Raw genomic sequence first — 27,922 nt, forward strand, 5'->3', positions numbered from 1 at the left:
CAGTGGGGGAAAAGGAGGGGTGTGTGTGTGAGCAAGCCTCCACTCACTGCATTCTACTGGAGAAACCACCCGGCTTTTAAAGAAAAAATAAATCAGAAGTTGCTGCAGTTTCATTCATGCAGTTCGCAGAGAACTTTGTTTTTAAAAAAACAAAGATTTTGCTCCCTTTGGGTTTTCACGAGCTTTACGTAAAATAGTTTTCTGTTAGTCCTGCCATTAAATCTCAACCTGCCTCCCAACTTATGGTGTCACTCAAATTGTATTAATAAACAGTACTCAAGGCAAGGGGGTTCAGAAGACTACTCAAAAATTGTTACAATTCTGGCCAGCTACAACATCCAAATTAAATTACATATATAAATAAGAGAGAGGTCAAGATCTGAAACAAGACAGACCTATGATCCACCACACCAGGAATAATGTCTTTTTTATGATGCCAAATACATACAGAATACAAACTCCATCACACCAGAATGCTAAAACTTTGCTTTAGAAAGCAATGTGTTTACACAGCCTTCTTGTACCCCGCAGAGTGATAAAATCCAAACCTATCCAATGTACATGTCTGTCTGTCAGAACAAACTGTTCAAAGTACCATCCTGATGGCCTTTTGGACCATAAGAAAATAGACTTCCTACCACTATGGAAACCCGCAAGAAAATTGCTTTGTTGCTGGGTGGTGAGCGCATTTTTAAGAGACAGAAGTAACCGCGGCATAACCTTCCTGCTGATCGGGAAAAGGTTAATGACAAGTGCTGTCGGAGCAAACAATTTAGGACGTCTAGCAAGTTCAGTTCAGGGATAGGTCACACGAAACGAACAACAGGCCAACACAAATGAATATCATGTGGGGGAATTGGGCAGAACGTATCAGCGGTGCTTTTTAAAACTTCAAAAGAAATACCATTTAACAAAGGCAGAATCCTTTGTAATCTGTCATGTAAATCTGCAGGCTTCAGCAGCCATCAGTACCAGCCTCAGCCAGTTAGGACAATCATTCGGTCAGTCACATTAGACCAAAGTAGATCCTAGGTGCAATTCCAGCTTGTGCCCAGTTAGTTGTTGCCAGCTGGGACAGTGGCGAGGGCCCTACAGAAGTGTCCCTGTGTTCATAGGGAGGGGCAAGAATGAGAAAAAGAAAAAGATAAACAGAAAAAAGTTCCTGCCCCCAATAAATTACCCAACAAACCTAAACTCGTACCACACTGGTCTGGGCAAGGTACATATAGTAGCATACCGGTTACATTGATTGGCATCCTTCCACGTGCAAGAGATGGTGTGCGGATGAGATCAGCTGCTGCACTTCTTTTGATGGCTGAACAAGTCAATCCTGGAAAAGCTGTCCGCCACACGTGAAGTTGCCCTTTCCTGGTTGTACGGGATGATCTCTGCTGACGCCTTGTTTGCAGGGCTGGGATCTGCATCGGAGCTTCTGAAAGTACATGGCAAGGTGGCGAATTGCTGCCCACAGCTGGTGTTGTCATTTGTACGATCACCTAATGTTTCCCGCTTGCCATGATTAATGTTGAGGGCTTTCAATATCTCAGAGCTTTGAGTGCCCTGCTGGTCTCTTAGCATGGGATAGCTTCTCATATAGCATTTCCTTGAGCATGGGGGTCATCTTTCATCCTGTGCACATGCCCAAACCAGTGAAGCCTTCTTTGCTTGATTAGCACTAGTGTGCTTGGCATGTTTGCCCTAGGAAGCATTGCTTCACTGGTGACTTTGTCTTTCCATGGTTACATTACTACATTTGGAATCCAGAGATCCAGCTTTCCAACAAAAGGCAACTCAATTAAAAAAAATCAGACACCAGAGACAGAGTTCAAAAAGTTGTTTTTTAAGTTACTGTTTATTAAATCTGATTATAAGTACATTTAGAACTTTTAGAGAACCATCTTACAACAATTTCTTTCCCATTCGAGAAAATAGTCTACAAATACTGTTAACCCACTTAAATCTGAACTCGATCTATCCCCTATTTGTATAACATTTGGAAAGACATTAATAAATAGGTTACACTTATTTGGAACTTGTGCAACAGTTTAAAACACAAATAAACTAGTGATAAAAGGACTTGGTCATATTAAAGAGCTCTGCATATTAGGTCACCCATGGCAAAGCTGCCATTTTGTAGAGATGGGAGATCATGCTGCAACAGATTATTATAGTTCTACCTTCATCCTTACTATCCAGGTATGTGATTCAGATTAAAATAAACTTAATACTGCAAACATAACAATGCAAGATCAGTATTATCATGCATCCAGTGAAGGCCATAACACACCACATTCACAATAAGTCTTCAACATAGCTGTTTAAAAGTGACGTTTATAGGCAGACTGTCCACTATGATAATTACTTATCAGACTTAGGAGTAAATTATTGCACAATATACAATTAACAAGTTATGGCACAGAAAGATGATTTTGCATCAGAGCTACAGTAGATTGGGAGGTACCTTTGTATTTATGCAGATGGACAGAAGAATACAGTACAGTAAAAAAGGTCCCAAGACTTGATTCCAACCATGGCTCTATCAACTCAGCAACTCCCAGCCCATCAGAGTCCTAATTTATCCTTTCTCATCATGTTAAAGAGGAAAGAAGTTAGGAGGAGGTCCTATACCCAAGGGTCACCTGAAATCAGGCATAAAAGATGGTAGACACAGATGAAGCTTAACAAGATCGCTTTCCTTTTTGGTCCCAACTGAAGCTTCATTTAAAAAAAAAAATCACAAACATTAAACCTCAGAAGGAACAATGAACCACTTACAGTGTTGGTCCCCACAACTCATACCATATCACAGCCTTCCCTTTTTTTAAAAAAAAATTCGTTACAGCAATGCTTGCAGATCAATATGAATTCTACATGTGAACCTTCTACAGGTTAGTTAAAATAACACACTGGATTTATAAGACACAGAAACCAAATTAAAGTGGGATCATGTGTTGGTCTGTTTGAAGGAGATTACAATTCTAACAGAAAAAAAAGTGTTGCAAAAGGCTTTGTTAAGGCAGAGAGTTCTCATCACTTTAGTTGTCCGAGATCCTAGCTGACAGCAGCTTCCTGTCCTTTTAGGCCAAGTGGCACTACTGTTGACATAGTAACAGCGTTAAGAAGTGGGTTAGTCCCAGTTCCTTTATAACACGGAACAGTAGCCACCACATGCTCCAGGCTGACCAGATGTGGAGTCAGATAACTTCACACCTTTATTGTGTCCCTCAGCCTCCCATAGTCCTGGCGTTTGGAGAATTTTTTCTACAACTTCTTCAAATGCACACTCCACTCCGTCACAGGTTTTCGCACTGGCCTCTGGGGAGGAAGAAAACATAAATTAGAAACATCTCAACAGAAAAAAAAAAATCTATTGAGACTGTTTTCACTACAATGATTAACTTTCCTTCCTCACTGCATATGCATATAAACAACAACAAAAACAGGCCACCAATCGATCGAGTCTTTCCTAAGCAGTCTACAGGGCATAGTGGTTCATCGATCCCTTGCAATGGGAAAAGAAAAAGCCTGCAGTTTAATTCAGAGAAACGAGGCTCCGCTCAGACTCCCCAAGGTGAATCACGCAAAGCCCAGGAGATCACAGCTGCTCAGGAGTCACCAATATCTCAACTAACCTTGCCCCCTCTTCATTCTTAAGCTCTACATTGGAAGTGGCCACTGCTCAAGCTGGTCCCCAGTCATTGGTTTCAAAAGATCCCAAAGATTTCAGAATGCTACTTCAAACATCAAGTAATTAGCCAAGTTCAATGAAACTCCAAGGCTCAGATTTTATGGTTCCTGCCAGGAAGTATGAAGGTGGTGAGGGTGGCTCATAAAATACAGTGCAGTGTGTGACCTGCCCCCTGCCTTCCACCCACAGCAGGGGGGGGGGGGGGGGGGGGGGAGAGAGAGAGAGAGAGAGAGAGAGAGAGAGAGAGAGAGAATGAGGGGTGAATTGGCGAAGGTGTTGGACTGCTAGCCCACCCTTGGGCCTATTGATGCCCTGAAAGTAGCCAACTAATGGCCATGTAAGAGTCTCATCTCACCACCATTGATGTTTTATCCACAGCAGAGGGAGGCTCCCAGCAGCTTTTACTGGATGAGCTGGTGTTGTGCAAGGGGGTGGGGGAATCCCTGTGCCCATTGGAGGACTCCCCCCTCGCAAACACATCCACCACCACCCCACAAGAAGGTCATAACGCCCCCGCTTTGACCCTCTCCCCCAAGCCACTCCAACCCAGTCCCCTAACCACCTCACCAGAGTCTTCCAGCCAGGCCCCATCATTACTCTGGACTTATCCAAAGTCCAGCCTCCATAACCTCTTCTTCAGGGGCTGCCTGTAGTCCCAGCAGTGGCGACCACTCAAACCTGGCACTGCCAGCGAATCAAATTTGCCAGCAGCTCTCTAAGGCAGGGCTTCCTCCCCAGATGTCTCACTCCGAGTCAACTAATGACCCTCTGAGCACAAAATAGCTGCGGGGCAGCAGCTTTTTGGTGGGAGGGCTCAGGCCAACTTTTTGAAGTTAATGAGCGTGGGGAAATACAACGTCCTGTAAAATCCAGCCGCTAGGCAACTTTGCTGTTCCCTTGATTCAACAATCCCTCCTCGTTAAGGTAAGGTGCAGGCATACAGCCAGGAAAATCATGGAAACATCAGGCAAAAACAGGGTTGAGCTTAATTTTGATGGCCAGGGTGCCCTTCCTCTGATGCCTCTTCTTTCTCCCACCTTCAAATAGCTCAAGAAACATCACCTGGGCTTATAAAAGATGATCAGTCATTTCAGTACTAGGGGGTGCCAAAACCCGTGGAAAGTGGCAATATAAATAAATATAAAAAAACTCAATGCCTTGAGGACAGGTGGCAGAAAAATAAAAAAACTGGCAGCAAAAATAAAATTGATATGGGGATAGAGAAAGAAATAAAGGCCAAAAGATATGGCACTTACCTATAAAAAGCATCGAATGTTTTCTGGCAAATCTCAGTCCTTCACTGCGGTCAATTTCATGGTTTTCCTAACAAAATATAAGTTTTAGACAACTTTTAAAGCGATCAACGTACCATATATCTATTACGTGGCAACAGCCACACTAAATTTAATACAATGGATTTATTACACATATTGCAGAGCATGAAGTCTATATTCAGATTTCCAAGTAAAACAGTACAATTGGAGAACAAACACACAAGTTGCTTCGCTGCTATTATTTTCTGATCTTAGTACCAATGAAGTAATCAGTGTTATTCTGGCTAGCAAGGAAGGTGTCATGACCAGCTCGTATTTCATCAGGTCTATATCAGATACTATAAATAACGATTAAAATTAAGCTTTTTATATCTGCTGCCTTTCTCGACTATGCTGCCACTGCACAGAAGGACTGTGACCACCTTTACTTGTGTAAATCCACTAAGGTAACGATCCATTTAGAGTTATTAGGACATTAAATGAAAGTCAACGGCCGATTAATCCCTTCAACAGCCTATTTTCAAAACTCTGTAAATTCACCTTTCCGCCTTTTTTTAAAAAAAACATTGAGATACAAATACCAGCCCTCCAAAAGAGAAAACCCACTTTTTAAAAAAAAACCTAACTTTCCATTCATCTTTGGTTCTTTCAAAGCTTCAATAATGCCATTTTATAGTCTCCTTCTCCCCTGCTTATTGTACCACTTCTTTAGCCTTTGATCTCAACATTCACAAATTTGCTGTGCAAGGAATCAAACAATCAAACTTGCCTCCTACCATCCCAATGGCCCCCAAAGACAAAATTACATTTCTTGCCATCGTTCCTTAAAACGCCTCATATTTCCTCTTCAATTTTGTTGATGAAAACATTGAGGTCATTTTTTTCTTTCAAAAACATTCTCTTAAGCTGAAGTCCAATGGTCACAAAATACCAAATTTAAAAATCAGACAGCCAGTTTACACAACATACAGTTAATAACCAATGATACACAAAAGCTATTACAAAAGGACTTTAGTGCTCTACAGTCCACCTTTTTTTGTGGTGCTGCAGAAAATTTACCTTATCAATCTTGTTTCCAACCAGCATCTTTACGATTCCATGTTTTGTGCTGAAGGTTTCCAATTCATTCAGCCAGTTGTCGAGCTTTCCAAAGGTTTCTCTCCTTGTGACATCGTACACTGTGACCAAATTTAAAATTGTGAGGAGCAGAAAAATTGCTATAAGCCAAATGCCTAATTGTAACGTCTGAACAGCTTCCCTTTAAAATTACTGAGCTAAAGTAATTACCGGCTACGTTCAAAATATTGCCCAGAAATGATGTCAATAAGTCTGTAAATTTGCATTGCTCAATTAGTATGAAGGGAAATGCTAAAAAAAAAGCATTTGACTTTCACAGACTGCAATCTAAAATTTTATATACGCAAATATGGGGGCACAGTCTCAGGAGACAGGGCCGATCATTTGGGACTGAGATGAGGAAAAAAAAGTTGCACATCTTTGAAATTCTTTACCAGAGGGAGTTGCGGATGCTCCATTGTTAAATATATTTATGGCCGAGATGGACAGATTTTTGGTCTCTCAGGGAATCAATGATATGGGGAGTCATTGGGAAACTGGAGTTGAAGCCCAAGATTAGCCATGGTCGAATTGAATGGTGGAGCAGGCTCGATGGGCTGTGTGGTCTACTCCTGCTCTGATTTCTTCAGTTGTGTTCAAAATTATTAATCTGTTTTTGGTTGACTAATGCTAATGCAATCTTTGCAATTACAAATTCATAATTTAAAAAAATTCTCTCGCAAGATGTGGACGTGGCTGGCTAGGCCAGCATTTATTGCCCATCCCTAATTGCCCTTGAGAAAATGGCGGTCAACTGCCTACTTGAACCACTGCAGTCCATGTGGTGTAGGTACACCCGCAGTGCTGTTAGGAAGGGAGTTCCAGGATTTTGATCCAGTGACAGTGAAGGAATGCCGATATAGTTCCAAGTCAGGATGGTGTGTGGCTTGAAGAGGAACTTGCAGGTGGCGGTAGTGTTGCTACGCATCTGCTGCCCTTGTCCTTCTCAGTGGTAGAGGTCAAGGCTTTAGAAAGTGCTGTCGAAGGAGCCGGGGGAGCTGCTACAGTGCATCTTGTAGAGTGCACACACTGCTGCCACTGTGCGTCGGTGGTGGATGGGGTGCCAATCAAGCAGTCTGCTTTGTCCTGGATGGTGTCAAGCTTTGTCCTGGATGGTGTCAAGCTTCTTGAGTGTTGTTGGAACTGTGCTCATCCAGGCAAGGGGAGAGTATTCCATCACACTCCTGACTTGCGCCTTGTAGATGGTGGACAGGCTTTGGGGAAATCAGGAAATATGTGTTACTCGCTCCAGAATTCCCAGCCTCTGACCTGCTCTTGTAGTCACAGTATTTATATGGCTGGTCCAGTTCAGTTTCTGGTCAATGCGAGCCCCCCCAGGATGTTGATCTTGGGGGATTCAATGATGGTAACGTCATTGAATATCAAGGGGAGATGGTTGGATTCTCTTGTGTTGGAGATGGTCATTGCCTGGCACTTGTGTGGCACGAATGCAACTTGCCATTTATCAGTCCAAGCCTGAATATCGTCTCCGTCTTGCTGCATATCGACACAGACTGCTACAGTATCTGAGGAGTCATGAATGATGTTGAACATCAGCAAATATCCCCACTTCTGACCTTATGATGGCGGGAAGGTCATGAAGCAACTGAAGATGGCTGGGCCTAGGACACTATCCTGAATAACTCCTGCAGTGATGCCCTGGAACTGAGATGGCTGCAAATTATTTTTTTTTTTAAAAAAAGAACACACATTGCATTACTTGTGAATTGTTGATGAACCTCTTTTCCTTAAAGTTGCACCTGAGAAGTGAGCAAATGAATTCAACTCGACCACATTCCAGACCAAAACTCTCTTAAACAGTGTGTGCCATCATAATGTAATAAAGGTGTCAATCTGCTGATTGAGTGAAATCCAGGCTTCCTTTTCCTCCACCTTATATTACCTAGCAGTTACATGATCACAAAGTGTTGAACAGATGGGTCCCTTTTCTCTTGAAAAGAGAAGGCTGAGGTCCAATAGAGGGTTTTTAAAATTATGAAAAGTTTTGAAAGAATGGGCACAGAGCAGTGTTTCCTCTTGCGGGGAAGAGCAAAACTAGATGCCATCAATAAAAGATAGTCACCAAGGAATCAAGTAGGGAATTTACCTATAGTGTGGTGGGAATGTGGCAGGTTGAATAGCATAGATGCATTTGAGGGAGAAGGGACAAGAGGATCACGATGATAGAATTAAGATGTGGAAGGATAGAAAGAGACTCAAGTGGAGCATGAATGCTGACTTGGACTGGTTGGGCTGAGTGGCCTGTTTCTGTGCTGTAAATACTACGCAATGCTACAAGTGGTGCAATTTTGGCTGGCAGCTTTACACAACCAGCAGCAACTGTAATATAAACCAACCAGATGACTCAGGATCAATCAGCAGGAAAACCCAGTAACTGGGACATTTCAGTCGTCAGTTTCAGTGCACTTAGCAAGTTTACACAGAGGTTGCTACAGGCGACGGGGGTAACCACGCACCTGAAGCAGGAAGTCCTGATGCCCAGGAGCACTGAATACCAGCTTTCAATTTCCATATCGTTCCAAAGTATACACCACGAATCACTGATGGATGACATTCGTGTATTAACTACACTGCACAGGCATCTTTTCCCGAAACTAAAATCAGAAACTGCACTAACCACACAGATGCTGCAAATTTGAGCCCACTGCACCAAACGTTACTCAATGGCGTTGTGGATAGGTGGGTTTCCTTACAAAGCACCTCTTGGGATTGAGACCACTTTCTTCAGGTCAACCTGATTCAGCATCAGGAATGACCTGGCCAAACATTCTTCCTTTGTGAGATGCAGCAAGGTAAAGATGTGATGACATTCGACCTCCAACAGCAAACGGATAGAATTCTTACCCAAAATAACACCTTGAGCACCTCTGTAATAACTTGGTGTTAATGTCCGGAATCGCTCCTGTCCAGCTGTATCCTGTCAGAGCAACACAAAATCTAAAAATCAATACTGAAGAAGCTTGCAATGCAAGTGAACAAGAAATCAAAATAAAGCAAAGATGTTGCAAGATCACGTTAGCGCGCGAATAATAAATCAAACACAGATGCCATTCAATGGTGGATCTGACTAATCAAAACCATCCTCTTTAATGCTTTCAGATAATTTAATTATGTACCGGTTACAGTACCGAGACATAGATTTCAAAATTTAGGATGCTGTATGGGATTTTCAATATATCCCAAATTTTAAGTTAAATACATTTTAAGTATTTTGGCCTGAAGTTATTCAAGTCTGTGGGCAGTGTAGTTTTTACTAAATAGTGTTCAGAATGGCCTCAGTCAGGCTAGAAAGTGTGATGGAAAGAGAAAGAGAGAGAGAGAGAGAAAAAATCAGGAAATTAAGGAGATAAGCCTGGGATTTCAGTGCTCGAAGGCTCAAGGAAAAACTAAGTAGCGTTAAGAAGTCCCACACTTGTAAGACTTTAGGACCCTAGTAAACTGCCAGAATGATGTTTTATTTCATCACCACACATTTTCTTCAGCAGGGTAGAGACAGAGTGTGGTGTGACTCAGCCACCACGAGTTACAGTGGCTGGATAGATACTGTAATTCTGGGCCTGACTCACTTTGTGGAGTGGTTTACCCAGAAGTAGCAGATAGAAAAGTGAAACAAAGGTGAAAGCACATTTTAATCCAATGCATTGCTGAAAAAAGAGACATGTAGAAACTTGTGCACTCAACAGGACACTTTGCAAGAATACCAATATAAGGGGAAACAACAATTTATACTGTATGTGAAGAGAGTGCTGGTTGGTTAGCAAGTGGACTCTGATTGGTAGAGGCGTTGCCATGGAGAATGCACCAGTGATGGTGACTGACAGTTAGCTGCTAAACACTGTTTGAAATTTAAACCAGGCGGTTTGACCCTGATTGGTCACCGCATTGCTCTGATGAATGAGTCAGCAAATTGAGCAACAGGTGAAGCTAGCTGTTTCACACTGCTACTATGCAGTAACAACACGAGTGGTATTTGCCACTAACAGGATGCTGCTTTCAAGCCAAACAGTCTATCACACAAATGATAACGTGGTATATGAATTTCAGTGGCAGTGCGATGCTAGGCATATAGGCTGTATATCCCAAAGACTGGCGGATTGTGTCAAACAGCATGCCTCAGCTGCTGTGAAACAGCTAGCTTCACCTGCTGTTCAATTCGCTGACTCATTCTTCAGGGCAATGCCTTGCCCAATTAGGGTCAAGCTGCCGGATTTAAATTGCAACAATGCTTGGCAGTTAATTGTCAGTCACCATCACTGGTGCATTCTCCACAGCAATGCCTCTACCAATCAGAGTCCACTTGCCAACTAATCAGCACTCTCTTTACACACAGCATAAATCCTTATTTCGGTATTCTTACAAGTGTCCTGATGAGTGCAAGAGGAAAAGCTTTGACATGTCTCTTTTTACAAGCAATACTCAAGTTCTGTACTATCAAGCAACTAGTTACAAGTGCCTTCTATCTCCTAAAGTTTCTCCCCCATTCAATTATCTAAAAAATATCCTGATAACAATGAAATAATAGTTTCAATGCTTGAAAGAGAAGAGCTAGTATTACAATATTAATTGAAAATGCCAACCCACGTGTTGCACACATCTTGCAGGCACAATGGTCACAACATCAATAAGAGGCAAAAATAAAATAAAAACAGCCTGGCTCACAATATACAGGTAGCTTATATGTTACAAGACAGATCATTTTAAAAATCGCGTAACTGACTTACCCAGATTGCAAGTTTGACATTGTTTCCTTCAAATTTCACGGCCTTCACTTTAAAGTCAACTCCTAAAAAGAGAGGATTTCATTAAATCAAAAAAACATGTCTTTACACAGCAATAAAATTGATTTTCATACATCTTCTGGAGGGGTTATAGTATATGAGAAAAAAATTAAACCTCACCAATAGTTGAACCAATTCCAGAGTCAAATGTGCCATCTGTGAACCTCAGTAGAAGGCTAAAACACAAAAAAGTTTTTTTTTTTAAGTATTTATAAATGTGCTATTTGTTTTTGCCAGCTGTATATCTAAAGCCCCAATTTAGGATTTTTAAAAATCAAGCTTACATCTGAATTCAATACAAAGAGGACATTCTGTCCCTATAAGGACAAATCCCAATTGCTCAAGCTCAGAAATTCAAGGCTTAGAGACCACCACTCCCCATGTTATCAGGGGTCTGATGGAGCTTAATCAGTTACAATTCGCATAGGCTCCTAGAGATGCTCGTCTAAGTTGGATCACTATACCGATTGGAGAAACAGCTCACAGAATGGTCAACAGCAGAAACTTGAGTCACTAATGGGACCTGAGAGAGGGGGGGTTGCAGGGTGGAGACTGGGTGGTGATGGGCATGCAAGTCAGGCTAGCTTGTCAATCATTAGCTACAGCCTGAAGCATTGCAGAAACATGACAGAATCAGACATTAAAATTATGAGTCTTGAAACTTGGCTGCAAGTGTACATCACCAGGCGTGTCACCTTGGGGGCCGTCTCTCCACACTGGGATAGTCAGCAGTCGGTGGTCAGACAACTGACACTGGCAAAGGATTCAGATCTCACCGAGCAGACATCAGAAACCAGGCCCCCCTCCTGAGACATGAATCAACAATTGGACAATTGATGCCGGTATTTTTACAAGGCTTAATATCACACTTGAGGGCACTCGCCACCTTTTCAAATGGGTTAACCCATTATTCAATAAAAAGAATACTAAATGAGCATCACAGTATCACTTGCAAAAAGTACTTCCAGAACAAATAATCCAAGGCTATCTTGTGCAATTCCACCCACATAATTGAAGATATAAAATAAAATGTGCAACATTAGACAATCTTGCCACTCTCTTCCCAATGACTTTCATCTACCTTTATATGGATCTTAGAGCCAGAAAATATGCAGCAGATAAAATTCAAGATTTGGCTGGGTACGCCCATAGCTTCTAGCTTTATCACGAGGGCCACATGGGATACTAGTTCACTTTTTAACACTAATGAACAAAATGGGATTTCCTTGAGCTTTACAATGTTCTGCAGGTCTCATTAAAGCCACAACCTGTCCTATATATTGACCAAGATGCAGCTTTCAGACTGGGAACCTTGGACCCTTTACAGTCCATAATTGGAAACCTTGGGAATGCCTTAACATCCTAAGTTTAGCTTGTTCATCATTAGATTCCTATGTTTTTCATTTACAGATCATCACTTCAGTTACTGTAAAATAGCATAGTTTCAGCAATCATTGCATAATTTACCAGAGTAGGCAATAGTCTTTCAGAACTTAGGACAGAATGCTAGGGGGTATGTCAATATTAACCAGGAGCCCCAAAGGAAGGTTTGAAAAATCATTTGTACAAAGGTGAACTCGGGTATCTTAGAAAGGTAACAGGTTAATTGAGAATCAACACTTCCACCCCATTTTAATTAAATAATTCATGAATCCTCTCTTGAAGGCACTAATTCTTGTTGTACAGTTCCACAGCTACTCAAATACCTGGCCTTGTGGTCTTTCCATACAAACCTAGAAGGTATGAGCTGTTTGATAGCATGGGTGCCTCACAGCATCACCACTCCTTGGATCAAACTCAAAGGTGCCAAGACCAACTGAAGCAACCCTATTGCCACCCAGCTGGCATCAAACTGAATTTGTAAGGTGTAACTACTTATTTAGTATTTGGGAGAGCTGATTGTGCAATTCCACAAAGACCCACTCTCTCCGCCACTGATGCACAGTGGCAGCAGTGTCTTCCATCTACAAGATGCACTGCAGGGATTCATCAAGGCTCATTAGATAGCACCTTCTAAACCCATGACCACTACCATGTAGAAGGACAAGAGCAGCAGACACATGGGGCCACCACCTGGAAGTTCCCCTCCAAGCCACTCACCATCCTGACTTGGAAATATATCACCGTTCCTTCACTGTTGCTGGGTCAAAATCCTGGAGCTCCTTCCCTAACAGCACAGTGGGCGTACCTACACCACATGGACTGCAGCAGTTCAAGAAGGCAGCTCACTATTACCTTCTCTTGGGCAATTAGGGATGGGCAATAAATGCTGGCCTAGCCAGCAATGCCCACATCCTATAAATGAATTTTAAAAATTAAAGAAGCATCACCTGGAACTGCCCTTGTAAATATAAAATTCATAGCCAATGAAAAGCTTTTAAAGTGAAGTCACTTATTACATAGAGAGACACGGCAATCAATTTGTGTATGTCAAAATGATAAGTTACCTGATAATTAGTTGAGCATTAATTATTGGCCAGGGCGCTGGAGAACTTTCCAGCGTTTCCTTGAAGCGAGAGAGTCACAAGATCTTTTATATGCACTTAAGATGGCAGACAGAGCCTCAGTTCAACATCCCTTCCAAAACATTACACCAATAGTGAAGCACTCCCTCAGTAAAGCACTGAAGTGTCAACCTGAAATAGATGCTCAAGTCTTCGTAATGGAACTTGAACCCATGCTTTCTGACTCAGAGGTGAGGGTGCTACCACAGAACCAAAGATGTCATCTTGGAAAATACACCAGAGGTTTAAATGTAGTTTGTGCAATTGAACAAAGAACCAATAGATCAATGGAAAATGCTGGCCTCCCATTGCTGCCCTCGTATAGATTAACTAAACCATTCATGCTCTGGGCATTTGCTAGGATCAATTGCATGAGACAAGTTTTCGTTATAGTTGTCTCCAACGTCCATTACACGTCACAAGAGTTTGCTCAATTCTTCCTTCAACTTGGATAAAGAAGTTAAATTAGCTCAAGATCCAAGTTAACCAGATTCAACTTCTAATCAGAGAGTTTAACATTGAGTAAATGTAGGTGTTCTGTGCACGAGTCCGCCAATGCACTGTGCATTGAATTTCGACTTGGGAGTTTAAAATGTAGTTTGTCAGTTACAATCCACCCAGTGTTAATCTGGGACAACACATCCTGTCCCTGTTTAGATACAAGCTATGCAGAAACAATGTACAAGTGGCAACTTGCTTGAGAACAATATATTAGGAGCTCTTTGGTATGATGCAAGGCAAAATGCTAAAAATAGCTCCATGTGAACAAAATGTTACAAACCTAAACAAATGCTTCCAGTCCTTTCCTGTCACTTGGATTATGAAAACAATTGGGCAATTTCAATGCCACACAGCACGAGGTTCTTTGAGGAGACCCAAGTTCATTGCCTCAGCTTAAAACCATTTTGTCTCCTGCATTGCCTGATAACATGATTTTGTTCTATTTGCCCTTGAAATGTGGATAAAACTGAGAAGGCAGAATTCGTTGCTGTTCCCTCTCACCCTTGAGTGCATTAAGTCAACCCTGTGGTGTAGAAGTGGAGACGCGTGTAGGCCAGACTAGGTAGGGGGTGGCATTTTCCTAATGAAGGATAATAGTAAACTAGCAAAGTTTTTAAAATGAAAAAAACAGCAAGTTTTATGGTCATTTTCTTTTTCCCAGTGCTCACCAAGCACCAGATTTATTGAATCCAATTTCACAATTTGCCATTGTATGATTTGAACACTTGATCTCTGGGTATTGAGTCAGTACAATAATATCTCAGTTACCACATTTAGGACACTGAAAGAAAACCAATTGTTAGGAGAATTCAGTGATCTTGCACCCTGCCCCTCAAACCTCCCCTCCACCCCTTTTTTCTAGGTCAGAGAACAGCCTTTGTTAGGCTCATTGAACAACAGTCCAGGTAGTTTGTTGAAATGGAGAACAATATAATACAGGAGAGAGAGAGAACAATATAATACAGGCATGATGGTATTTGTTGGATTTCATAGTAAGATCTTCATTTCTTAATGAGATTTTTAAGCAGCACAAAATCAAGTACTCTGTTGACTTTTAAAAAAAAAATTTGAAACTGTTTCTTTTCAATCCCTAATCTAATTAGATTTACTTGATTATTAGCATGAATAACAAAATTCAATTCACACCAATCTTCACCCTCCAAAGGAAGGCAGATAAGGATTCTGTTCCACCATACTGGACAATGTTCAGGGTGCGTATGTAAGTTGTCATAGGAAAAGAATTTAGGATGACACTGCAATATGTGGAAGGCTCACATCTAGAACAGTTTGTATACCAACTCCTAGAACAAAAAAAACAGTCTGGAAAATGTATCTAGGCAGCATTACCTAGAACCAGTTAGAGCTGAACCACAATCTATGCAGGCATGAGGCAATATATGGGGGAAAATGAGAAATGGGGAGAATTTTCCTTTACTCTTGACAGTTATGTGGCAACATCCTCTTGATCCACACCCATTAAAAGGCTTCTATCTTTTTTCCAATTGTAATTTCTTCCATGAAAATTAGATTATTGATGCATGATTAATTTCAAGGCTCACCCTCGGTTAGTGAGCAGGGGCTAATACTGTAGAACATGCATTTCAAAATGAGGCACGATATTAAAAACAATGGAGAAAGGTGGCACTTTGATTCACTAAGACATTAGTGCTGTGGGATTGCTATGAAGTAAGAGTTGAGAACATCGGAACAGGAGTAGGCCACTGAGACCCACAATCCTGTTCCGCCAATCAGTGAGATCATGTTTGTTCTGTATCTTAACCCCATCCCTCTTTCTTGGCTCCATATCCTTTTTATACTATTCACGAGCAAAAAATCTAATATCGAATTTAAAATTAATAATTGAGCCAGCATTTACCGCTTTCTGTTGTGAGAGGATGTTCTACCACCCACCGTGTGAAAAAAAATGACTTCCTAACTTCTCTCCCGAAAGTCCCGGCTCTGATTTTGAGATCGTGTTCACTTCTCACAGCCTGAGCACCAGCAGAAAAAAATTCTTTACCTCTCTATCCCATCAATTCCTCTAAAAAATCATCAAATTATCCTTAACCTTTTATAGTCCAGGAAATGCAGGTCTAGTTTATATAATTTCTCCTCATAATCTAACACTTGGTAACATCCTCTGGTGAATCAGCATTGCACTCCTTCTAAGATCACTAAAATCCTAAAAGTGCAGTGCCCAGAGTTGTATGCTGTCATGACCATGGATCCTATCGCTGAATTACTTATGGACATATTGAAATTTAAGTAAGACTTTTTTTTTTAAAAAAAAAGAAATATAAGCAAAAGCTGGCTGAGACTTAAGGTAACCACTTGCTGGAAAATTCCTACGTGGATTACTTGACCAACTAGTTCAGAGAGAACGGAATGTCGCACAAGCCTACTTCAGACAGCAGACTTCAAAGGAAAAGATCCACTGCAAATTGAACTGTAATCTCCTGTAGTTGCGGAGATAATGGAAAACGATTACCATCTCAGCCAAAACCACCTCCTGTTGAGTTATATCCCAGACTGTGCACATGAACTGAGTTGAAGAGAAAACAAATTTGGGCGAAAGGCATGTTTGTTGTTTCCCTTCCAGGAATACACAAAGAAAGAAAGGGGTTTTAAAAAGCCAACTACAACCCTAGTTCTGTGTGCTAGTTAGGTGTGTGTGTGTGCACTGTGAAGTTCACAGCTAAAGAACACCAATTGGGCATCCCTGAGCTTACAGGTAACAAAATCTTTTATCTCCGATTGCTGAAAGCAAGTGACAAGTCAGCAAAGCCACAGTCAAAGGAAGCAGGACAACTCATTTTAGCTAACATGCGGAACCAATAATCTCCAACCTAACTGCTCAACTGCCAAAGTCAGAGCTACCAGGATCACCCCAACTTAACAACTGCAACATTTCACCATTTACTCCTCATATACAAGTTAGTCCTTTGGTTTGTCTATCATTTTTTGAACTCAATTTCTCATTTCTAATCTGTGTGTGTGTGTTGCATTTTTATTATTTTTCCTCACCTTTAGTAACTAATAAACTCACCCTTTCTTTGACTGAAGATGGCCTGGTTAAATTGGCTCCTTCTAAAACATAAATATATTTGAGCTGGGAAAAGGTATCCAGGAGGGAAGGGATCCTTTTTAAATTAATCTTGCTGCAGCCAACCAAGGGGGTTGAATAAAGAAAGGGAGCCAGTTCATCCCTCCTCACCCGGGAGCATAACAATTTGGGATACCTTGTCCGGGATCATAAACTGGGGGACCTCGCCCAGGGACCATTCGTAACAACGCAGTATTCCAGATGTGGTCTAACCAGGGCTTTGTACAGCAAAACTTCCTTCCCTTTATATTCTATTACAAAGGCTAACATTCCATTAGTCTGCTTGATCAGTTGTTGTACCTGGCATTTTAGGGAAGTTAGGGAAATTGTCCACTTGAGCCAAGACTGAGGGGTGACTGGATGAATGCCTTTAGATTATGACAATAATGGATGGATGAATTATAATGGGCCAAATTGTCATTTTTGGTCATAAATAATTTTGTGGTGTGCTGTGTAGGTACAACCTTGCTGCATCTTCCCCCACTCCCAGACACAACCACAGGATGGGGACATTAATATTTATTGCTGTATAGGGTATATACATTTCTTCCCCCAAGCCCTGGTCATCTTTTCCAACTCCTACCAGGTAATTTCTGATTATCTGTCATGGTCAATGTGTGGGATAGAGGGAAAATAAGTGATTTTGAACTTGGGTAATTTCAAGATGATATATCCTGTGTTTCAGGGGCCTTGAAACTGGAATAAAGTTATTCAGGACCCATATGTTCTCAAATTGCTCAAGTTCTCTTCAACTCCCCTCTAATTACTTTAAACCTGGCAATTGCCCTCTCTAAGGGAACTAGGTCCTTTCTACCCACTCTTATCATAACCCCTCATAATTGTACACACCTTAAATAAATCTTCCTTCAGCCTCCTGTGTTCCAAAGAAAACAATTCCAGCCTATTCAATCTTTCCTCTTTGCTAAAATTGATCAGCCCTGGCAACACCCTTGTAAATATCCTCTGTAGCCTTTCTAATGCATGTGGAGTACACAGTATCCTGGCTGTGGCTTATCTTGTGTTTTATACACTTCCAGCATAGCCTCCCTGCTCTTAGATCCTATGCCTCGGCTAATAAAGAAAAGTATCCTCCATGCCTTCTTGAGCACCTCATATGCATGTCCTGCTACCTTCAGGGATTGTGAACATGCACTTCAAGGTCACTCTGTTTGTCTACACTTCTCAGTATTCTACCATTTATTGTGCATTCCCTTGCCTCGTTTGTCCTCCCCAAATGCATTACCTCACATTTCGACAGATGGAATTCCATTTGACACTTCTCTGCCCACCTGACCAGTCTATTGAAATCTGCCTACAGTCTACTGCTTTCTTCCTCACTATCAACCATACGGCCATTTTTTGCATCATTTGTAAACTTCTTAATCACATGCCCTACATTCTGGTCTAAATCGTTGATCTATACCATGAAGAGCAAGTTATCCAGTACTAGCCTTGCCGAACCCTGTTGGAAACAGCCTTCCAGTCACAAAATCAACCATTAGACTTTGCCTCCTGCCATTAAACCAATATTGGATCCAACTTGCCACTTAGATCCCATGGTTTCTACTTTTCTAACCAGTCAGCCATGTGAGGGTCTTATCGAAAGCCTTGCTAAAATCCATGTAGACTGCATCAGATGTGCTACCCTCATCAATACTCCTCGTTACCTCCTCTCTCACAATGTTTATCCCATCCTACATTTCACAATCCTTTTCAACTACAATGTCTATATTGCCCCCTTCTTTACCCTAACCCTCTTTTATGAAGACAGATGCCAAGCATCTATTAAGAACCACACCCAAGTAGGGCTGCCAACCGTTCAGGACACTGCTGTGTGCAACCCTGGAGAAAAATCATCCAGACATTAAAAAATATAGACTTTTTTGTCACTTTCTTTGAACATCTCTCTTTACCAGATAATAAAATAAAATAAATAAAACTATTGAAAATGGGAGGGAAAAAAAAGGCTGTTTGGCTGATAGTCAAACATCATCCAATTGGCTAAGGAGTCTTTTTGCTTTCCAATTCACATAGGAAGGCAGTACATCACAAGGATGGATCTGTTGACTAATGGCTGAAGTATGGGACAACTCTTGTGATGAAACCTCCAGGATTACATTTAATCACAGTTGGCATCCCTATGCTCAAGCCTTCCCCCTCAACTCACAGGTGGCCTTTAGGTCTCCAATAGCTCCCACTCTTTATAAAAGATGTTTGGATTTTTCATCACCAATATTTCTGCATTCCATATCTTTGCTTTCCCAATTTCCTTTAATTTCACTCCTGCATTTTCTGTAGTTCTGGGCGATTTCTGCAGTAGAATTCTCAATATTTGACATAAGCTTTCCTTTTTTTTGCCTTATCCCTGTATACTCCTTGACATCCAGGAGGCTCTAGATCTGGGAGTCCCACCCTTTTTTCCTGAGAACATTAGTTCAGAACCCCCCACTGTCCCCTCCTGGAACGCCTCTGACACTGATTAAAAAAAAGAGATAAATTAAATCATTGAGCTTTAAATTGATTCAACGTACGCAAGTAAAATTGCGCAAACCCCGTTTTCGTTCTCAAAACAAACCTGTGCCAAAACAGGCAGCCATTTCCTGGGACCGAAACAAAAATGTTATGCCATGATCATATCGCAAGCTTCTCAAGTCTGCTGGAGCATCAGATTCCTTATAAAAGGAGGTATGATAGGGTGGGGTTTTTTTTTAAAATTCTAAATGCAGTAATTACATAGGTGGATTGACGTCTTCCAAGCTTCCCACGTCGAATCTGGTTAACCCAGCAGCCGGTTAATTTCAGGGAGTCAGAAACTGACACATTCTCTGTTGCCTCTTACCTGGACTTACCCACTCCACTCTCCCCAATAATTAGAATCTTCAGTGTAGCGAGAATCTCCTCTTCCATTGTCTGAATGTATCAAGATTCCAAACAGGACAAAGGCGCCGCGTTTGCTGTTCGCCCAATTGTTACTTTTACTTGTTACATGAATGTTGCAGCATAGAGATGACGCAATCGCGCAACTTCTTCACACGTGTCTTTGACCTTTTACTGCTTGATCTCACAGGCACTCCTTAAGAGAGCGTCGCTTTATCAGGCCGGCTGATGAACCAATGAAATTGCTGAAGGAGAGTCATACGGACTCCAAACATTAACTCCTGTTTTTTTTCTTCCTTCTTTCCACAGATGCTGCTGAGTTTTTCCAGCATTTTCTGTTTTTGTTGCAATGAAATTGCTAGTTGTGAAAGTGGGAAGGTCGCCGTAAGCAGATTTAACTTTTTTTTTAAAAAAAAACTAATGTTTTAATTGCAATCCATAATTATTAAAGGCTCACATCAGGCATTTATTTTTTTTAATTGCTAGAATCCATAATTGTTAAAGACTCGCAGCAGACAGCTTATTTTGAAATATTATTGTGAATTAATTGCAATCCATAAGGCTCGCGGCAGACAATTTTTAAAAATAGTTTTTAATTGCAGTCCATAATTGTTAAAGGCTCGCTTTCCTTCCAAGTGAAGTGCAGTAACAATGTAATAAACTGAGCATGACAGGGAATGCTGAAGGGATGGGAATTGGAAGACAATTTAAAGTCCCTGCAATGTCCGAAGTTACGTGAATCCAAAGATGTTGTTGTCGCCATCCAACTTTATTTTGTGCCTCAGAATGTTATTATTTTTAATCCCTAAGCACCTTGTGATATCACGTCAGAAACAGTAAGATTTTCTGATGTAAAGAGCATGTGACCAAAAAGGGCGGGTCGTGTTGACAGGTCAGTGGAATCAGCCGCAAGTGAAAGATAAGCTTACTGAGGAAAATATCTTTTGCTAGGCGAGAATGCCCGTGTGTGTTTAGAATGCTGTCGGAAATTTCAGAAATGTGAGCCCAGCTTAATGCACATCATTCAAATATATTATCTATGTCACTCGTGCATTACACAATAAGATGCGGGTATGGAATATTTCTGGTCTCAAAGGATGATTTAAAGGGAATGTGGTTTAATTTGTAGCATGCTTGTCTGAGTCAGAAGATTGTGGGTTTCATTCCCCACTCGGCTTGAGCATATATATCTTCATTATCGCATAATAAAGGTGAATGTAAATGACTGCTTGAAGAAAGATAGGATCAGTATTCATCCCTCAACTAATACAGCCGGCAACAGATTAACTGATCTTTTATTTAATCAGGGTAGGCGGTGGCATAGTGGTATTGTCACTGGACTAGTATTCAGGAGGTTCAAGTGAATGCTCTGGGGACCTGGGTTCAAATGGTGAATTTTGAATTCAATAGTCTGATAATGACCATGAAACCATTGCCAATTGTCATAAATATCATCTGGTTAGGGAAGGACATCTGATGTCCTTATCTGGTCCATGCCTATATGTCACTCCAGACCCATAGCAATGTGGTTGACTCTTAAAATGCCCTCTTAAATTAGGGATGGCTGAGCCAGTGATGCCCTAATCCCATGAACAAATAAAAGGCAGTGAGCCACCTTCTTGAATTGTTGAAGTCTACCTGGGGTAGATACACCCACTGTGTTATTAGAAAGGGAATTCCAGGATTTTGACCCTTCTCCTTCAACCTAGAGATTGCATGTTTGGAAGGTGCTGTCGAAGGAGCCTTGGTTAGTTGCTATAGGGTGTCTTGTAGGTGGTACACACTGCTGCCACTGTGGTGGAGGGAGTGAATGTGGATGGGGTGCCAGTCAAGTAGGCTGTTTTGTCTTGGATTGTGTTGAGCTTCTTGTGATGTTGGAGCTACACTCATCTAAGCAAGTGGAGAAAATTCCATCACATTCCTGACTTGTGCATTGTAGATTGTGAACAGGCTTTGGGGAGCCAGGAGATGAGTTACTCGTCTCAAGGTTCTATGATCCAAAAAGTTGCCTCTCACAACCTTTCAGCTTTATCTTTGCAACTCATGCATAACTGTACTGTAGTAAAGCTCATAGATAAGATGCAATGTAAAAAAACAAAATCTTGCCACACTCACATTTCCCGTTGCTTCCCGCATTGAAGCATCAAAAACACAATACAGTGTGATTCATGGCCACGTATTGTTACGTAAGTTGGGTACACATTTTTTGTTTCACTTGCAGCATCTGTGAAGATTACTTTTCAATACAACATGGTGGTATGAAATTTAAGGGATAAAGCCCCAATTGGAGAATGAATCACAAATCACTGTCCCTTAACACCCTTAGATGAACCACTCCATTTATCCTGGTGTATCAGAGCATAGAGCAAGTAGAGAAGGATTACGCAGCAGATTTGCCACAAACTACAGTGTACAGGAGTAGGCCAGTTAGCCTCTCAAGCCTGTGCTTCATTGAGATCATGTTTGATCTGAACCTACCTCCAGATGAGCACTTTTGCCCTATATATTTCAATATATTTGGTTAACAAAAAGCTATCAATCTCAGTTTTAACAATTAATCTAGCATCAAATGCTATTTGCAGAAGAGAGTTCCAAATTTCTCCCACCCTTTGCGTGTATAAGTCTTTCTAATTTGACTCTTGAAAGTCTGGTTTTAATTTTTAGACTGTGTCCCGCAGTCCTAGACTTCTCAAACAGCTTTACTAGTTTCTCTCTACACTTCATGTCTTGAAAGTTTCAATCAAATCACGCCTTATCTTTCTAAATTCCAGGGAATACAACTCTAGTTTGTTCAATCTCCCCTTGTAATTTAACCCTTGGAGTCCATGTTGTTCTTTTCTTTTATTATTCTTTCATGGGATGTGGGCCTCACTGGCTAGGCCAGCATTTATTGTCCGTCCCTAATTGCCCGTGAGAAGGTGGTGGTGAGCCATGTGGTGTAGGTACACCCATAGTGCTGTTAGGGAGGGAGTTCCAGGATTTTAGCCTCTGCTAAATCATGAGTTCATTCATGCAATCTACTACAGGTATTCGAATGGGATTTTAAGGTAGAACCAGGTCCTTCCTCAACCTCAAGGAGAGGGCTCCAAAGCATTTTAGCAGCGAGCTCGGCACGATGCTGAACTCTTTTTACGTCACCTTCATCTCTGTGCTCGCTCCTTTGGGCACAAGTCCTTCCTGCACCCCCCCCCCCCCCCCCCCCACCCCACCTGGTCAACAGATCCTTTCACCTGCTTCCAGTATTCCCCCACCCTACCTGGACTCCTCTCTCTGGACTCTTATCTGCGTTAACACGCAGAGGCTGAGCGTCAACTCGCAATACTTCCTCCTACCTCTCCCTGGACCATGACCCCACCACTGAACATCAAGCCATTGTTTCTAGGACTGTCACTGACCTCATCTCCTCTGGAGATCTTCCCTCCACAGCTTCCAACCTCATAGTCTCCCAACCTCGGACGGCCCGCTTCTACCTCCTACCCAAAATCCACAAACAGGACTGTCCCGGCAGACCGATCGTGTCAGCCAGTTCCTGCCCCACGGAACTCATTTCTTGCTATCTTGACTCCATTCTCTCTCCCCTTGTCCAATCTCTTCCCACCTACATCCATGATTCCTCCTACATCATATCAGCAATTTCCAGTTCCCTAGCCCCAACCGCCTCCTCTTCACCACGGACGTCCAATCCCTCTACACCTCCATCCCCCGCCGGGATGGTCTGAGGGCTCTCCGCTTCTTCCTCGAACAGAGGCCTGAACAATCCCCATCCACCACTACTCTCCTCCATCTGGCTGAACTTGTTCTCACACTGAACAATTTCTCCTTAAACTCCTCTCACTCCCTCCAAATAAGAGGTGTGGCTATGGGTACATGCATGGGCCCCAGTTATGCCTGTCTCTTTATGGGGTATGTGGAGCATTCCTTGTTCCAGTCCTACTCCGGCCCCCTCCCACAACTCTTTCTCCGATACATCGATGACTGCTTCGGTGCTGCTTCATGCTCTCACCTGGACCTGGAAAAATCTATTAATTTTGCTTCCAATTTCCACCCCTCCATCATTTTTACATGGTTCATCTCTGATACTTCCCTTCCCTTCCTTGACCTCTCTGTCTCAATTTCTGGTGAAAGACCAATATTCATTACAAGCCTACCGACTCCCACAGCTACCTCGGCTACAGCTCCTCACACCCCGCTTTCTGTAAGGACTTCATCCCATTCTCTCAGTTCCTCTGACATGTCTTCCTTCTTCCTTAACCGAGGTTTTCCACCCACGGTGGTTGACAGGACCCTCAACCGTGTCCGGCCCATCTCCAGCACATCCACCCTCACACCTTCCTCTCCCTCCCAGAGCCATGATAGGGTCCCCCTTGTCCTCACTTATCACCCCACCAGCCTCTGCATTCAAAGGGTCATCCTTCGCCATTTCCGCCAACTCCAGCATGATGCCACCATCAAACACATTTTCCCTTCGGTCTGTCCGCAAGCATGACCCAGACCTCCCTGTCGCTTGCCATTTCAACACACCACCTTGCTCTCATGCGCACATGTCCATCCTTGGCCTGCTGCATTGTTCCAGTGAAGCTCAACACAAACTGGAGGAACAGCACCTCATCTTCCGACTAGGCACTTTACAGCCATCTGGACTGAATATTGAGTTCAACAATTTTAGATCATGAACTCTCCTCCATCCCCACCCCCTTTCCGATCCCCCCTTTTCCAATAATTTATATATATTTTTCTTTTCCCACCTATTTCCATTATGTTTAAATGCATTTCCATCCATTGTTTTATCTCTACCTTTTAGCCTATTTCGATCCCTTCCCCCCACCCTACCCCCACTAGGGCTATCTGTACCTTGCTCATCCTGCTTTCCACCCTTAATGTCACCATTAGCACATTTCTTAGCTAATATCACCACCGTCAACACCTCTTTGTACTTTTGTCTATGACACCTTTTGGCAATCTCCATCTATCATTGGCCCTCTATCCAGCTCTACCTGTCCCACCCCCCGCCCTTAAACCAGCTTATATTTCACCTCTTTTCTATTTTTCCTTAGTTCTGTTGAACAGTCATAAGGACTCGAAACGTTAACTGTATTCCTCTCCACAGATGCTGTCAGACCTGCTGAGTTTTTGCAGGTATTTTTGTTTTTGTTTTGGATTTCCAGCATCCGCAGTTTTTTGCTTTTATCTTACCTGCTCTTCATCTTTTCATTGAGAACTGTCAGTGTGACATTGGCCATCTTAATTTCTCTGCTCCTCTCACCCACTCTAACCTGTCTTCTCCTGAACCTGCTGCACTCGGTACCCTCAGGTCAAACCCTGACTTTATTATCAAACCTGCCGGCAATTGTGGTGCTGTTGTTGTCTGGTGTACAGACCTCTACCTTGCAAAGGCTGAGCACCAACTCTCAGATACTTCTTCCTACCTCCCCCTGGACCATGACCCCACTACCAAACATCAAGCCATTGTTTCCAGGACGGTCACTGACCTCATCTCCTCTGGAGATCTTCCCTCCACAGCTTCCAACCTCATAGTCTCCCAAACCTGGACAGCCACCCTCCTTCTACCTCCTTCCCAAAATACACAAACAGGACCGTCCCAGTCGACACATTGTGTCAGTCTGTCCTGCCCCGTGGAACTCATTTCTTCCTATCTTGACTCCATTCTCTCTCCCCTTTTCCAGTCTCTTCCTACCTACATTCATAATTCCTCTGATGCCCTACATCGTATCAACAATTTGCAGTTTCCTGTCCCTAACCGCCTCCTCTTCACCGTGGACGTCCAATCCCTCTCCACCTCCATCCCCCACTAGGATGGCCTGAGGGCTCTCCACTTCTTCCTTGAACAGAGGCCTGAACAATCCCCATTCACCACCACTTTCCTCCGTCTGACTGAACTGGTTCTCTCACTGAACAATTTCTCCTCTAACTTGTCTCACTTCCTCCAAATAAAAGGTACCCGCATGGGCCCCAGTTATGCCTGTCTTTTTGTGGGGTATGTGGCACATTCCTAGTTCCAGTCCTACTCAGGGGGCCACAATTCTTCTTTTGGTACATCAATGACTGTATCGGTGCCACTTCATGCTCTCATCTGGACCTGGAAAAATTTATTGTTTTTTTTTTGCTTCCAATTTCCACCCCTCTATCACCTTCACATGATCCATCTCTGACACTTCTCTTCCCTTCCTTGACCTCTCTGTCTCCATTTCCAGTGATTGACTGTCCACCAACATTCATTACAAGCCCACTGACTCCCACAGCTACTTTGGCGATAGCTCCTCACACCCTGCTTCCTGTAAGGACTCCATCCCATTCTCTCATTTCCTCTGCCTCTGTCGCATCTGTTCCAAAACGGCGCTTTTGTTATGTTTTCCTTTTTCCTTAACCGAGGTTTCCCCCCCCTCACGGTGGTTGACAGGGCCCTCAACCGTGTCCGACCCATCTCTCGCACCTCTGCCCTCACACCTTCCCCAACCTCCCAGAACCATGATAGAGTCTTCACTTTTCACCCCACCAGCCTCCACTTTCAAAGGATCACCCTCTGCCATTTCCGCCAACTCCAGCATGATGTCACCACCAAACACATCTTACCCCCAATTCCAGCCCAATGTTAACTCTGTTTCTGTCTCCACAGATGCTGCCAGACGTGCTGAGTTTTTCCAGCATTTTCTGTTTTTACTCCAAAGCATTTGTTTTTTTAAAATTTCTTCAGGACATTCAGAGCAGCAGAAGTCAGACACACTGAGATCTGTGCCAGAATCAGCAATCTGCATTCCCATGCAACTTGACTTCTTGCTGAGAACATGTTCTTGTGGTGTATTATTCATTATTAGACTTTTACTAACTCTAGGTCAAACACTAATTATTGCTACAGTGTAAAACTGACTAGGTTACAAGCAGCAGTGGATTGTCATATTCAATGAGTATTGGTGATTCACAGAGCTACCATTACAGACTAAATAAGCAGCTTACATTTTTCAGCACATAAAGAGGGAGACTTGGCAGGCCCAAGACTGACTTTTGGCAAGACACTCGAGCATCCATTTCAAGAATATCGACAAGACAAATAATCTACATTAGACATGACTATTACATGGCTTTAACATCATCTCACTAGTGATGGTGAATTACTGATGTTCTTTTGTGAAGGTGCATTACTCATAAGTGAATGGTACTCATAAGTGATCGTGCATAAGTTTGTCTTCTCGAGAATGAAAAAAACACTCGCACTTTCCCTGACATTGCAGGGATGGTCAATTTATTATGTGGAGAGAAGGTGCCATATTAACAGCACTGTTCTAGAATACTAATACAGCCATCAGTAATTCAACCACAGTTTTATTTACTGGGATAAATTATTACATTTTTAAATTATTACATTTACTAACTCATAATTCAAACTAGAGGTGAAAAGAAATTCAGGGGAAAAAATTTGCAAAATAATTTTTTGAAGATTTAAGTAACTGAATAGGATCAGCATAAGAAACATACACCTAATTGTGAGGATGTAATTTTGTTACCTTGAATTAACTCTTGGTAGAGAGTGTCGTTTTTCCTGTTAACTTTAGACCAATTAGCACAAAAATTTAAAAACTTTAGTTACAGAAAAGACTACTTTGATAATCTAACAGAAGTTTGAGAAATAACCACCTTTGTTTGATGCTGCATATTCCTTACTCATCAAAGAATGAATCCTTTGGTTGGAAACTACACCATTATATAACAAGAAATTAGGGACTACAGAAAATGGAGATCTCTTTGCAAATGAATAGTTTAGATTGGCCAATGCGCTCAGTTTAATATACTGAAATCTAAATTGATCTGTTGCCTACAGACTAAAAATAAAACCTTTAAAGCTCTCTCAACCAGAACTGTGGTGCAATAGCACATCCAAAATCGTAGCGGTAAACCCAAATTAGAAGTGAAGAAAGCGAAAGATGGTTGTCTTGGTGCTCCTGTGGGAATGGGACCAAGGGGTGGGGGTGGGTGGATGTGAAGGTGGTAGTTTGGTGGTTTTGTCACTGGACCAGTAATCGAGAGACGCAGGGTAAAGTCATGGG

The 27,922-nt window shown here is 42.2% G+C and overlaps 2 protein-coding genes across 3 annotated transcripts in view; both read right to left on the bottom strand.

Annotated features, from left to right (window-relative positions):
* haus7 (HAUS augmin-like complex, subunit 7) overlaps positions 1-27,922 on the bottom strand; it is a 407,540-nt gene that overhangs the window by 87,993 nt on the left and 291,625 nt on the right. The window lies entirely within an intron of this gene.
* LOC144668001 (ras-related protein Rab-18-like) lies at positions 1,833-20,039 on the bottom strand. Of its 2 annotated transcripts, none has more exons than XM_078529704.1 (7): positions 19,825-20,039; positions 10,998-11,053; positions 10,821-10,882; positions 8,944-9,016; positions 6,022-6,140; positions 4,945-5,011; positions 1,833-3,315 (listed from the first exon to the last, which is right to left on the bottom strand). In XM_078529704.1, the coding sequence occupies exons 1-7, from the start codon at positions 19,890-19,892 to the stop codon at positions 3,143-3,145; spliced, it is 618 nt and encodes a 205-aa protein (XP_078385830.1). In that variant the 5' UTR covers positions 19,893-20,039; the 3' UTR covers positions 1,833-3,142. The 2 variants fall into 2 exon arrangements, with proteins under 2 accessions (XP_078385830.1, XP_078385831.1); XM_078529705.1 differs by lacking the exon at positions 19,825-20,039 and adding an exon at positions 14,551-14,606.

The sequence above is a fragment of the Cetorhinus maximus genome, chromosome 25, assembly GCF_964194155.1.
Source record: "Cetorhinus maximus chromosome 25, sCetMax3.hap1.1, whole genome shotgun sequence".
Lineage (NCBI taxonomy): Eukaryota > Metazoa > Chordata > Chondrichthyes > Lamniformes > Cetorhinidae > Cetorhinus > Cetorhinus maximus.